This window comes from Gadus macrocephalus, chromosome 15 (genome assembly GCF_031168955.1).
Source record: "Gadus macrocephalus chromosome 15, ASM3116895v1".
In the NCBI taxonomy this organism is placed as follows: domain Eukaryota; kingdom Metazoa; phylum Chordata; class Actinopteri; order Gadiformes; family Gadidae; genus Gadus; species Gadus macrocephalus.
This window is the reverse complement of record NC_082396.1, coordinates 16,163,376-16,176,961: the sequence shown is the minus strand read 5'-3', so window position 1 is coordinate 16,176,961 and position 13,586 is coordinate 16,163,376. Positions and strand designations below refer to the sequence as shown.

The 13,586-nt window shown below is 47.4% G+C and overlaps 1 protein-coding gene across 1 annotated transcript in view; it reads left to right on the top strand.

Moving 5' to 3' along the window:
* Positions 1-13,586, top strand: part of sdccag8 (SHH signaling and ciliogenesis regulator sdccag8) — a 50,681-nt gene that overhangs the window by 12,627 nt on the left and 24,468 nt on the right. The window contains 2 exon segments of the mRNA XM_060073946.1: positions 11,405-11,450; positions 11,453-11,531. Coding sequence (XP_059929929.1) covers positions 11,405-11,450; positions 11,453-11,531 — 125 coding nt within the window.

Genomic DNA, 13,586 nt, shown 5'->3' with positions numbered 1-13,586 from the left:
GTATGCAGTTTTGCTGCCTTTCCAGTATTTTACCGATGATTCCCCTCCCCCCCCCCCTGACACCGTCACCTTTTTTATTCTGCGGTGTTTGCAGGTCTGCACCTACTCCCCACCGGACTCCCTCCTCCCTCCTTTTAGATGTTTCTGTTTCTTTGTTTTTTGTTTTCCTTTGAATGTTTTTTGGGTGCTAAGCTAAGCGCTGTGGGAATCAGCTGTGGGTAGATACTTTGTTTGGATATCTATGAGGAACGGATGATGTGGGAGAATGTAAGTTCATCGCCATGGTCTTGGTCTTTTGTAATATGATCGAACAATCAACAGTCATTCAACACGATATGCCGTGTTGATGAATGCCCTCAAACCAACCATACGAAGCAACACCACATCGCTGTCCGACCAACACAACTGAATCACACATCTCACACCCCATTGTGCGGAAGTGTCTTAAATCATCATCCTATGAGTTCAGACGATACATGTTCTGTTCCACTACATGACCACTAATAGTCTTCATGTGTGGGGATGACACAACAGCAATGAGAGAATGACAGAAAACAAGGAGTCCTTGCAAAACTCCCGGTGCACCACTGTGACTCCTCACACAAGTTCCTCTATTTACTCTATTAAACACGTCAAGCCTCTGCCTCCCCTCTCCGCAGCGATAGTTTGCCATCTTTGAATCTGGGAAGGCGGAGAACTAAGTTCATGTGTGTGTTAGTGTGTGTGTGTGTGTGTGTGTGTGTGTCTACCCGTGCGTGTGTGTGCGCGTGGGCATGGGCGGAGACGTGTAAATGAGGAAGTGGAGGTAGCAGATGCCGCGACCCGCCAGAGGCTGGCTTTGTGCGGTGAGCGAAATCTGGGCGCGACAAAACTGCTGCAAACCAACTCGACGGGAGGCCCTTGTCCAATCACGGCCCGGAATAAAAGGGCCGAGGTGCCGCACAGGCCGCGGTAGCACAGGGGAGGTGGGGTGTGTGTGTGTGTGTGTGTGTGTGGGGCGGGGGGCATAATGAACTTCAGAGTGCTGCCAGCTGACACACACACAGACAAGCACGCATCTACCTGGGTTTGGCACAACACTGCTGTCACCTCACTCAAATACGCACACGCACGCACACACACACACACACACACACACACACACACACACACACACACACAACGTCACACACAATCTGCAACTGTGTGCATTCATTATGTGTGTGTGTGTGTGTCTGCATCACATTGTGCCCGGCTGTGGCTGTTTGTCATTAGATTGTAATCGCACGCACGCCTTTGTGCCACTGTTAAGTGTTGCTGCCTCTGGGCTACGCGTGTGCCCTGAAGTTTGATGTGTGTGTCTTTATGTAACAGCAGCGGGACAGCGCCAGGTAGAAGGGCACGTGTGGTGAGTGCACGTGTGTGTGTGTGTGCGCGTGTGCGCACGTGTGTGTCTGGTAGGCAGCCATGTTGTTTGGTAGCAGATGGTACTGTGGTTGGCAGGGGAGGGGCTGCTTAGCACAACTAATCAGACAGTTACGGATAGGGCAGCTGGGAGGGCCGCCGGCCAGCCATGTGTGTGCGCGTATGTGTGTGTGTGTGTGTGTGTGTGTGTGAAGGCACAACGGAGTGTCATGATGTTGACAGTGGTGGGCCCGTTGGCCTGGTGATGAGACCTTGCAGTGTTCTTCACTTCTCGCTGTCGGGTGTTCTGTCTCTCGCTCGCTCGCTTGCTCGCTCACTCTCTCTCTCTATTTCCATCTCTATCTATCTATCTCTATCTCTAACTCTCACTCTATCTCTTTATTGTGCTCACACTCCGTCTATCTTGCTTTTGCCTTCTCTCTATCTCGCTCTTGCCTTCTCCATCTATATCTCTTTCTCTCAATCTATCCAATACTGCTCTCGTTCTATCTCTATCTAACTCTTGCCTTAACTCTCTCTCTCTATCTCTCTCTGCACTCATTTTCTTCTACCTCTCTGTATTGCACGGAGAACGAAGACATGTTCCTGCTGCTGTCTCTACTCCAGGATGTTCAGCTCTCCTTGTGTCCCGGTCCTTCCTGATGTCGTACATTCCACTGACTCTGAACTGTTGTGGAGTTGTACCATAACATCCTCTTTGAAATGACTGTGGAGTTATAAATTGAAAACAGTTAACCGTTTCTAAATGAATACAGAGTGAATGAATGAGAGAGTGTGTATTTCTTGATGGTAGAGGTAGAATTGAGCGTTGTATATCATTATTTAAACCATATATACTATATATGTTGACTGTATATACTAGTAAATAGTAGTACAGTCAGTCACTACTTCAGTTTTCTATAATTTTTTGATTAAAATAATTCACGATCCTTTATTTTCTTATTTCATTCAATTCTTTATTTCTTTGCAAGTAAGCAGGTATACAAATTTGCACCATACCCTTACAATGAGATTGTTGTTCTCTGAGCTTTTTGTAGCTTTTTATGATTCATAATCGATCATTTGGCTAATTATATTAGAGTCTGAGCAAATTAAAAGATTTTGGCAATTATTCCTCGATGTACTAATTGGGCTATTTCACAACGTTAAAAGGTTAAATACAGGCCAACACTGTCAACTTAAAGTATTACATTATTTTCCTTGATTTTAGTTGATGCAGCCTTGATAATCCATCTTGCGGTGCTGGATAGAGAATAGAAGAGACAGATCGCTGACTGAGATACCTCAGGCTAGATGGAGGCAAATCTGTCGGCTACAACTGTTTTCACCCCAGCCAAATCAGCCCTGGGATACTGGCCTACATTACACACACACACACACACACACACACACACACTGACTACTACTACTGGAGATCAGCAAAACACAAAGTTGCATCCGTCCGTCTGTCCATCTATCTGTCTCAGCTATCCATGTATCTGTTCCCTGCCCTCACTTCACACAGACTAACTCACACTCTTTGAAAACTCTGTTGTTATTGAGAAGACCCTTTGATAGACCGTTTGGATCTGAATACATTTGAAGTCCTGTGTCAAATCTTCTGATACCCACCACGCATTTATCTGAAGAGTTTTTATCTGAAAGCCTAGAGCCAGCAGTTTTACATTATATTCATTATTTTATTTTATTCTTTGAAGAGGTCATCTGTTGATCAAATGTAAGGATATTTTTTCTTTCATGCTTTGGTGTGCATACACATGCAGCGCCACAACTTTTGTGGACGTCTCTGCTGTGGTGTGTCTCTTTTGTCAAATGAAAGGATATTTATGCTGAGAGTGGTTTCTGTGCGCGTGTGTGTGTGTGTGTGTGTGTGTGTGTGCCGGTGTGTCATCTGGACAACTGTGCTTTTGCGTGCCCCTGCTGTGCAGGTGGCAGCCTCCGTGGTTCTAAGCTGTGCCCACAGCCCAGCAGGCAGGCACAGCATTCATATCCATCAGGACACCAGCGCTCTCTGTTCCTTCACCTCCTCCCATCCCTTGCTTCCTCCCCTACCTCTGTCATCCCTTTGCTTTCATCCCCCTACCATGCCCACTCTCCGTTAATCCCTTGTATCCAGATTTGTTTTTTCTTCTTTTTGTGTGCGCTTTTCCTTTCACTTTGCCCTCGTTCCATCCTGCCCCTCCCCCCCCCCCCCCCCCCCTGTTGCCCTTTTCAGGCGGACCCAGCAGTGCCAGGCCGTGCCCGCTGGGCAGCAGGGCAGCACTGGCCTCAGCAGATGGTATCAGGACATGATCACGTAGACAGCAGAGAGGGAGAGGGAGAGCTACAGTATTCTCTTTTCCCTCCGCTATATAAATATAGACCCTGCTTGTTAAAATGTGTCACATTAGGACAGATTGAGTTGAATTGCAGTATGGAGCCAGATTGACATCGGCAGCAGTATGGAGAGCGAGGCTGCGGTACAATATGGAGATCAGGGCTGTGGTACGAGGGCGCCTGAGGAGCAATGAAGGGATGAATGAATGAATGAGTAAAGAACACAAACTAATTCAAAGTTTTGAATTTGGACTAAATTTCGAATATTTTGGTTTCCGATCAAATAACCCAACCGATAAATGATAGTTATGGTTTGAGCTGGTTGATGTAGAACATACCGGTAGAGGAGAGAATAGGGGCGTCCATTGAGTGTTTGGGGCCCCATGGTTGTGTGTGGGGATACACATGAGGGGCTACAGAGGAAGAGGGGACACGTCCTTCGGGCTTAAGTTTCAGTTTTCCTCCTTGTTGTCTTGGTGGCGTGGGGGGAAGGGGGGGAGAGGGGGATAAAGGCACCGATGGCTGCAGTGTGAAGGGGGGGGGGTGGCATGTGAGGGGAGGGGGGGGGTTGTGATGGGGCAGTGCCAGTGTGCGCCACGGCCCCACGCTGAGTTTAAAAGACTTTTAAAGAGCCTCCCTTTGTTTTCTACCTCAATGGCCTCCTCCCATCCTCACCCACCCACCCTTCAGAGGTCCATCTGATCCCCTGCCCAGGACCACACAGACGTCCCCCACGCAGAGAGGGGGAGCAGGGGGAGGAGGGTTCATTATGATGGGGCTGGTGCAGGGGAGGAGGCGGGGGGCGGTGGGGTACAGCCATGACAGAATAGTACATTATATTTCACCGCAGGAAGTAACTCGGCAGATGCCTTGCATCCTGATGCCCTGTTATACTTGTTATTCCATGTTATACCTGTTATACGTACGTTTTTCGCGATAATAAACGACACTTCCTGGCAATTTGACAGTCCTCAAATTGTCAAAGTTGGCGTAGCCTCGAAGGACGATGGGGAAGAAGATTTGAAATGAGGTGTGTGTGTGTGTGTGTGTGTGTTTGCGTGCTTGCAGATGCATGTGATTGTTTGTGTTTGCGTGTGTGTATGTGTGACTGTCAGCGTACGCACAATGTGCAGGCAAGTGGGGTGAGGTTTGTGAGGGCGTATGAGTGTGTGTGTGTGTGTGCATGGGAGTGTGTGTCTGTTTGTGTGTGCATGCATGTATTAGGATGTGTGTGTGTGCATGGGAGGGTGTGTCTGTTAGTGTGTGCATGCATGTATTAGCATGTGTGTGTGTGCATGCATGTATTAGCATGTGTAAGTGTGTTTGTGAGGCGGTGGACCTGCGGGTTAGGATCGGGGAGTGTGTTCCAGCGTGTCTAAGGTGTCAAGTGGATTCCCACACAGGCGGGTCTTGACTGGGAGCAGGGGAAGCAGACACTCTTGCCCTTACGTCTTCTTCGGCTTATTCTACTCATTCAACCTTTTTGAATTGTGCTTCTAACATTCTGATTTTCAAAAAAAAAATAGACCTTGTCTCTGTTGGTGGTTGTTTTTCTTTTCTTTCGTTGAATTTTATTTCAGTTTTGCTCTTGCCTGCACACACCTTTTTGTTCTGAGCTGTAATAACTGTTCGCCATGGATGACATGGATGATGAACTAAATGAAAGAGTTTGTCTGTTTAAGAGCTTTAATTTGCTCATCCTCTCGCTCAAAGTCTCAGCACGGTGCAAGTTGTGGAGTATAATTCCCGATGTGTTTCTATAAAGTAAAGTTAGATGGCTGTTTTGCGCCCTGAATGGGCGGCGGCGCTGGAGTTGGACCGACCTGTGGCCCCGCCACATATGTTCCCTCCGCCACTATTTCCGTCGCGTGCCGATTTGACACGGGCCACGGCGGCGGCTTGGTTGTCTTCTGGTTGGATGGCGATATGGGAGCATATTGTACGTATGCGCACAGTGTTTATTTCTAAAAGAATATATAAATGGAGGAGAGAGAAAATAATTATCACAGATGTCTGTGGTGCCAGGCCGCTCCTCGTGTGTTAAAAAGCATCGGCGTCATCGGTGCCAATTAAAAGTTGTCCCGCATTATTTCAGCTGGGTATTTTAAGAGCGGGTGGATGAAGCGCAGGGCCAGGCCGCCACGGCTAATTACCTCATCTCTCTGAAGTGAACCCGTTCTGCGCTCGGGAGAGGCATGGCCGCTCTGTGGAGGAACAACTCTATTTGGGTGCCTGTCTCTGTGGCCCTGTACTTCCATTCGCGCGTGTGTGTGTGTGTGTGTGTGTGTGTGTGTGTGTGTGTGTGTGTGTGTGTGTGTGTGTGTGTGTGTGTGTGTGTGTGTGTGTGTGTGTGCGTGCGTGCGTGCGTGCGTGCGTGCGTGCGGGCCATTAATGAGTATCTGGTGTGTGTACAAAAGAGAGTGGTGATCCAAACGATGCACATTATGGGGGAGAGTGTGTGTGTGCGTATATGGGTATATATATAATGCTTTGCGAGGGGAGGCGGGGGTTGTATATGAACAGTTGCAGTGTACTGTTTTATGGGGCAGGTTTGTGGTTTGCTGCTGACCTTGATGATGCTAGATGGGGTGTTGGTGGAGATTGTGGTGGTGGTGGTGGTGGATGAGATTGTGGGGGGGGTGGTGGTGGATGTGGATGTGGGGGTGGGGGCCGGGGGGGGGGGGGGGGGGGGGGGGCGGCGGCGGCACACCGCTTCTTGAGGAAGAGAAACCGGCTCGGGCCACCCGCTGTAAACAAAGTTGACTCGCGGACAGATGGATTGAATGACAGAGAGGCTAACCGCGCCAGAAATGGGCCTGGCAGCAGAGAGAGAGAGAGAGAGAGAGAGAGAGAGAGAGAGAGAGAGAGAGAGAGAGAGAGAGAGAGAGAGAGAGAGAGAGAGAGAGAGAGAGAGAGAGAGAGAGAGAGAGAGAGAGAGAGAGAGAGAGAGAGAGAGAGAGAGAGAGAGAGAGAGAGAGAGAGAGAGAGAGAGAGAGAGAGAGAGAGAGAGAGAGAGAGAGAGAGAGAGAGAGACTGTGGCCAACAGGAGAGGAGGTGTGAACAGGTGCGGGGCCGCTGAAGGAAGATCCAGCAGATGGAGAGACACACAGCCAGTTTAGTTAAAGGAGAAATAGGTGGGAGGGAGGCGTGGAGAGGGAGAGGGAGAGGGAGAGGGATGGAGGGAGAGAGACGGGTGAAGGAGGGAGGGGCTGGGCAGCCCAGAGACTGATAGGAGCGGAGAGGAGAGCACTCGGGCTGGATCAGCGGAGAGAGCGGTGTGTGGTGTTCGTCCGTCGGGGAAAAGGAGTGGAGGTGTGTGTGATGTGTGTGTGTTTGACTCGTGGGTCGTGCAAGGTTCCTATTGACCACACCAAAAACACAGGGATGTAATGTCTCGATTATATTGATGAAGTCGATGCTGTTTATTTGCATCAAAGGAAGATTCAGACAAAAATTGCCACTTAAGTTACTTAGTTCAATTGATTATTTTATCAGATCATTATTTTATTTTGTTCCATGATATTAGGTAGTAACTGAAAGACTGAAACAATGCCCTTTGCTCTCTTCCTATAGATTTCTCTCAGTCTCTCTCTTCATGTCTCTCAATCTCTGACACATGCTCTGACACACCCACACACTCCTCTCTCCTGACTTTGCAATACATTCATTTGATCAAAGATATAAATGGAATCCATTGAAACACAATAACTGATATAAATATGAAAGATTGAATCATGCCTCGAGCCTGTCCTAATGGTTATCCATGTTTTTATGCATTCATCTGCGTGAAATGTATTCCCAATTGGTTGTTTATTTGATGATTTATGCTGTATATAGCGCATATCCAAGATACAAGATATGTCCCCCCCCCTCTCTAACTTCTTATAAATGATTATTAGTGTTGCTGCCAGCTTGGCGCTTGCTCTGCTAGGAGCTCTATAAAGACTGCTATTCCCCTGTTCTTTGAACTTGAAGCTTTAAACCAAGACATCTTCCTTTACATGGTGAAGTTAGGTCAGATATCTCATTACTTTTGGATACACGTACATTCATTTGAGCCTAGTCTCTCTTTTAGCTTTAATGTATTTCCTTTTTTTTCTTCTTTTTTTTTGTTTGGAAAAGGCTAGTTTTAAACTTTTCAAGCAATTGAACACTGCATTACCTGTCAAGACATTTAGCACAAACAACTAAAGTGTGTGCATTTGTGTATACCACACCATTGTGTGTGTGTGTGTGTGTGTGTGTGTGTCTGTGTGTGTCTGTGTGTTGTGTGTGTTCGTTTGGAGGCTGTGTGTGTTGTGTTGGTGTGTTGGGATGTTCTTGTGTGTGTTGTTTTGGTTTGTTTGGAGGTTCTTGCGTTCGTTTGTTGGGTGGTTCTTGCGTGCAGTGTGTGCATTGTGTCGGTTATTTTGGAGGTTGTGTGTGTGTTGTGGTGGTTTGTTGGGAGTTTCTTGCTTGTGTGTGTTGTGTCGTTTCTTTGGGTGGTTTGTTGGGAGGCGTGTGTTGTGTTGGTTTGTTGGGAGGTTGTGCGTGTGTTGTGTGTTTGTTGTGAGGGCGTGTGTGTTTGTTGGTAGGTTGTGTGTGTGTGTGTGTGTTGGTCTGTTGGGAGGGCGTGTGTTGTGTGTGTGTGTGTGTGTGTGTGTGTGTGTGTGTGTGTGTGTTGGGACGGTGGGCTGTGAATCCTCTCTTCTGTCACCAGAGCAGCGGTCGGCAGCGTCTGCCGCGGCCGAGGGGCTCCAAGTCCTCCGTCTGACTCCAATTTGTGAAACACACACACACACACACACACACACACACACACACACACACACACACACACACACACACACACACACACACACACATACACATACACATACACATACACACACACACACACACACAAACACCCAAACATACACCAAAAAACGCGGCATTTGGTGCTTCCTGGCGCGCCGTCCCGTCCGCACCACAGGGTGCTGCAAACGCTGCGCTCGGCCGGGCCCTGGCACCCCACATCTAATGGGCAACAGCTTGAATAGTGCCCACTTAGGCAGGCGGAGCCGGCCGGACCCCCCCCCCCCCCCCGCCCCAACCCCGCCCCGCACAGCCAGGCCCCGGGCCCAGCCGCTGCCTTTTGCCACCGCCCACTTACCCAGCATCCCCTCTGCCCGTACCTGGCGGCGGCCCCACAGCCATCCTGCAGCTCACCTCCGGCCCGCGGCCCGCGCTAACGGCGGCCCGCGGCCTGCCAAGCTGTCCCGGGGGCGCGGCCAGGCCAGGCGAATGCAAACAGACCCAACATCCAATCCATCCAGCCCCCCGGCCCCCAGCCCGCCGCGCTGCCACAGGCATCCGCCCAGAGCACATTTACCAATTAGCTGGAAGGCAGGCCGCGGTCTAGGGGGGATCGTCCACATCCAGACGTCCGCTCACATTCAGCCTCCGGACTGGGTCTGCTGTTGCTCTCCTGCCCAGTAAACATTCATGCTCGGGGCGCAGCGTGTGCTGCAGCCCTGGACTGTATCGGAGCCCTTTCCCATCTAAAATATAGAAACCACAAACTGAGATCCCCGTTCGATACCCAAACTTGGGCCGAGGACTTCAACATGAAATGTTTAGTTTCACTTTAAAAGTGGTTCAGCTTTTGGTCTGTTTGTTCTTTTTGACTCCTGAAAAACATAGACAGCTTTTTGAATACAAAACACACGCACGCACACGCCCATCCAGACACACACATGCACGAATGCAGGTGCACACACAGACGCACGCACACACACACGCAAACAATTGAAATGTCGTGTTCAATTTCGTCGACCATATTTTTTCTCGAAAACAGAAATCTTCAGAGTTTATCCTTCCTCTTCCTCCTCTTCCTCCTCCCTTCTCTCCTCACTGCTGGAACTTTCTGGCTCGCTGTCTAATGCTATGCTAATTGGTGGGTAAACACCCCACCCCGCCTCCACCCTCCCCCTCCTCGTCCCCCCCCCCCCCCCCCACCTCCTCCTCCTCCTCCTCTTCTTCCCAACACACACGGCACACACAAACTGTGCATACCCCGGCACGCACACCCGCTACACTAACACACACGCGGCCCCCCTGGAACCTCTCGCAGGACCAAATGGCTGGCGCCACCTTCCCGCCATCTCCCGCTGGGCGCTGGTGTGTGCTTTGGTGGCTCCGACTGCTGTTCAAACCCAGCGGGGGTTCACTCACACACACACACAGATACACACAGGGAAACACACACACACACACACACTCCTGGTGTCCCCTGCAAACCCGCCACCCGCTTTCACACCCCAGACAGCAGGACAGCAGGAGAACACACACATGCGCACACACACACACACACACACACACATACACACACACACACACACACACGCACAGACACACACAAACTGGAGTGGACAGACGCGGTCACTTTAGAGATGCCGGCCAAGCTCTGCAGGGAAGAAAAGTTTTCACTTAAAACTGGTGAATTCTCTCTTCATTAGCGCCTTTGGACTCCAGGAAGAGTTCTGTTTGTTGTTTGTTGTCTCCTCTTCTTCTTCTCTTTCCGTGGTTCACTGCCACCGTTGTTGTCGGGTAGGTTTCCGTTTCCGCAATTGCGCTGACGACGCTCGTCTAGGTAAAAAAAGAAAAGGAACAGAACAACGAAGGCGTGGCCAACAGAAGGGTTTGTTCTTGTTCTCCCCCAGAGATCGAACAATGTCTCTGTCTTGTGTTAATTAGCCTGTTGAAAAGGGCGCGTACCTGTGTACTACTGACACCTTGCAGTGAATTGGCTTTGTGTTATGTTCACGACACGACACCAACTACTGAATATTTCCATTAAAAAAGCGCAATTGAGGAGAGGAGCAGGTTGAGTGAGAAGATGACGGAGGCCTAGGGGACTGCGTGACAACAAGATTACCTGTGGGCGTAATGGACCTTAATGGAGCATGAGGCACACTGTTCACATGACAATCCCCATCTTTATCCTAAGCAATCGCTCCATTAAACATCGCCTATTGGGTTTACTGTGCCGTAATGGGCTGTTCCCCGCTTTGCTGTGTATGTGTGTTTTGGTGTGGGTGTGAGTGTGTGTGCTTATGTTGGCGTGTGTGTGCTTGTGTTTGTGGTGTGGGTGTGGGTTTGCCCTGTGTGTGTCTGTGTGGTGTTTGTGTGTGCCCTGTGTGTGAGTGTGGGGTGTGGGTTTGCCCTGTGTGTTTGTGCGTGTGTGTGTGTGCCCTGTGTGTGACTGTGGGTGTGTGTGTGCCCTGTGTGTACTGGACAGCTGCAGTATCACTCAGGGGTCTGGGCGTTGAGCAGGGCCTGACTCCTTTACCCTTCCCACCCCTCCTGTGTCTCTGCCTCTGTCATTCCATTATTCCCTCTCTCTCTCTCTTTCTCTCCTCTCTCTCTCTCTCTCTCTCTCTCTCTCTCTCTCTTCTCTCTCTCCTCTCTCTCTCTCTCTCTCTCTCTCTCTCATATAGTATGGCATATACAATTTTCCTCTGCGGCGCTTTGATCTATTGTTTTTTGTGTTGTCATGGAAATAGCAGGTTGATTGTCCTATACCTATTCAACAAGCTGTGGTATGAACTGCAATAAAACCTGTCTGAAAACCTTCTCTGTCAGGGGAATCACATGCTGAAGGTCCTCTCTCTCTCTCTCTCTCTCTCTCTCTCTCTCTCTCTCTCTCTCCTCCCCGCTCCAGGCAGGAGAAGGACAGCGCTGAGCATGCGTACGGTGAGGACCTGGACTCGCCCTCACGTCGGCCCAGCAGCGGGAGAGTGAGCTGGTGGAGCGGGCAGGGCTGCAGCACCTGAAGCACAAGCACCAGGGTGGGTAGGGGCCCCCACCCGGGGCCCTCACAATGACTTATGATAACATAACATAACACTAACGTCTTACACTAACATAACATAACACTTGCGTCTTACACTCACATAACACTAACGTCTTACACTAACATAACACTAATGTCTACACTAACATAACATAACCACTAACGTCTTACACTAACATAACACTAATGTCTTACACTAACATAACACTAACGTCTTACACTAACATACCATAACACTAACGTCTTACACTAACATACATAACACTAACGTCTTACACTAACATACCATAACACTAACGTCTTACACTAACATACCATAACACTAACGTCTTACACTAACATACCATAACACTAACGTCTTACACTCACATAACACTAACGTCTTACACTAACATACCATAACACTAATGTCTTACACTGACATAACATAACACTTACGTCTTACACTCACATAACACTAACGTCTTATACTAACATAACACTAACGTCTTACACTAACATAACATAACACTAACGTCTTACACTAACATACCATAACACTAACGTCTTACACTAACATAACACTAACGTCTTACACTAACATACCATAACACTAACGTCTTACACTCACATAACACTAACGTCTTACACTAACATACCATAACACTAACGTCTTACACTAACATACCATAACACTAACGTCTTACACTAACATACCATAACACTAACGTCTTACACTAACATACCATAACACTAACGTCTTACACTCACATAACACTAACGTCTTACACTAACATAACACTTACGTCTTACACTCACATAACACTAACGTCTTACACTCACATAACACTAACGTCTTATACTAACATAACACTAACGTCTTACAATAACATAACATAACACTAACGTCTTACACTAACATACCATAACACTAACGTCTTACACTAACATAACATAACACTAATGTCTTACACTAACATACCATAACACTAACGTCTTACAATAACATAACATAACACTAACGTCTTACACTAACATACCATAACACTAACGTCTTACACTAACATAACATAACCCTAATGTCTTACACTAACATAACATAACACTAACGTCTTACACTAACATACCATAACACTAACGTCTTACACTAACATAACATAACACTAATGTCTTACACTGACATAACCCTAATGTCTTACACTAACATAACATAACACTTACGTCTTACACTCACATAACACTAACGTCTTATACTAACATAACACTAACGTCTTACACTAACATACCATAACACTAACGTCTTACACTCACATAACACTAACGTCTTATACTAACATAACACTAACGTCTTACACTAACATAACATAACACTAACGTCTTACACTAACATACCATAACACTAACGTCTTACACTCACATAACACTAACGTCTTATACTAACATAACACTAACGTCTTACACTAACATAACATAACACTAACGTCTTATACTAACATAACACTAACGTCTTACACTAACATAACACTAACGTCTTACACTAACATACCATAACACTAACGTCTTACACTCACATAACACTAACGTCTTACACTAACATACCATAACACTAACGTCTTACACTAACATACCATAACACTAACGTCTTACACTAACATAACCTAACACTAACGTCTTACACTAACATACCATAACACTAACGTCTTACACTAACATACCATAACACTAACGTCTTACACTAACATAACCTAACACTAACGTCTTACACTAACATACCATAACACTAACGTCTTACACTCACATAACACTAACGTCTTACACTAACATAACACTAACGTCTTACACTAACATACCATAACACTAACGTCTTACACTAACATACCATAACACTAACGTCTTACACTAACATACCATAACACTAACGTCTTACACTAACATACCATAACACTAACGTCTTACACTAACATAACACTTACGTCTTACACTCACATAACACTAACGTCTTACACTAACATAACATAACACTAACGTCTTACACTAACATACCATAACACTAACGTCTTACACTAACATA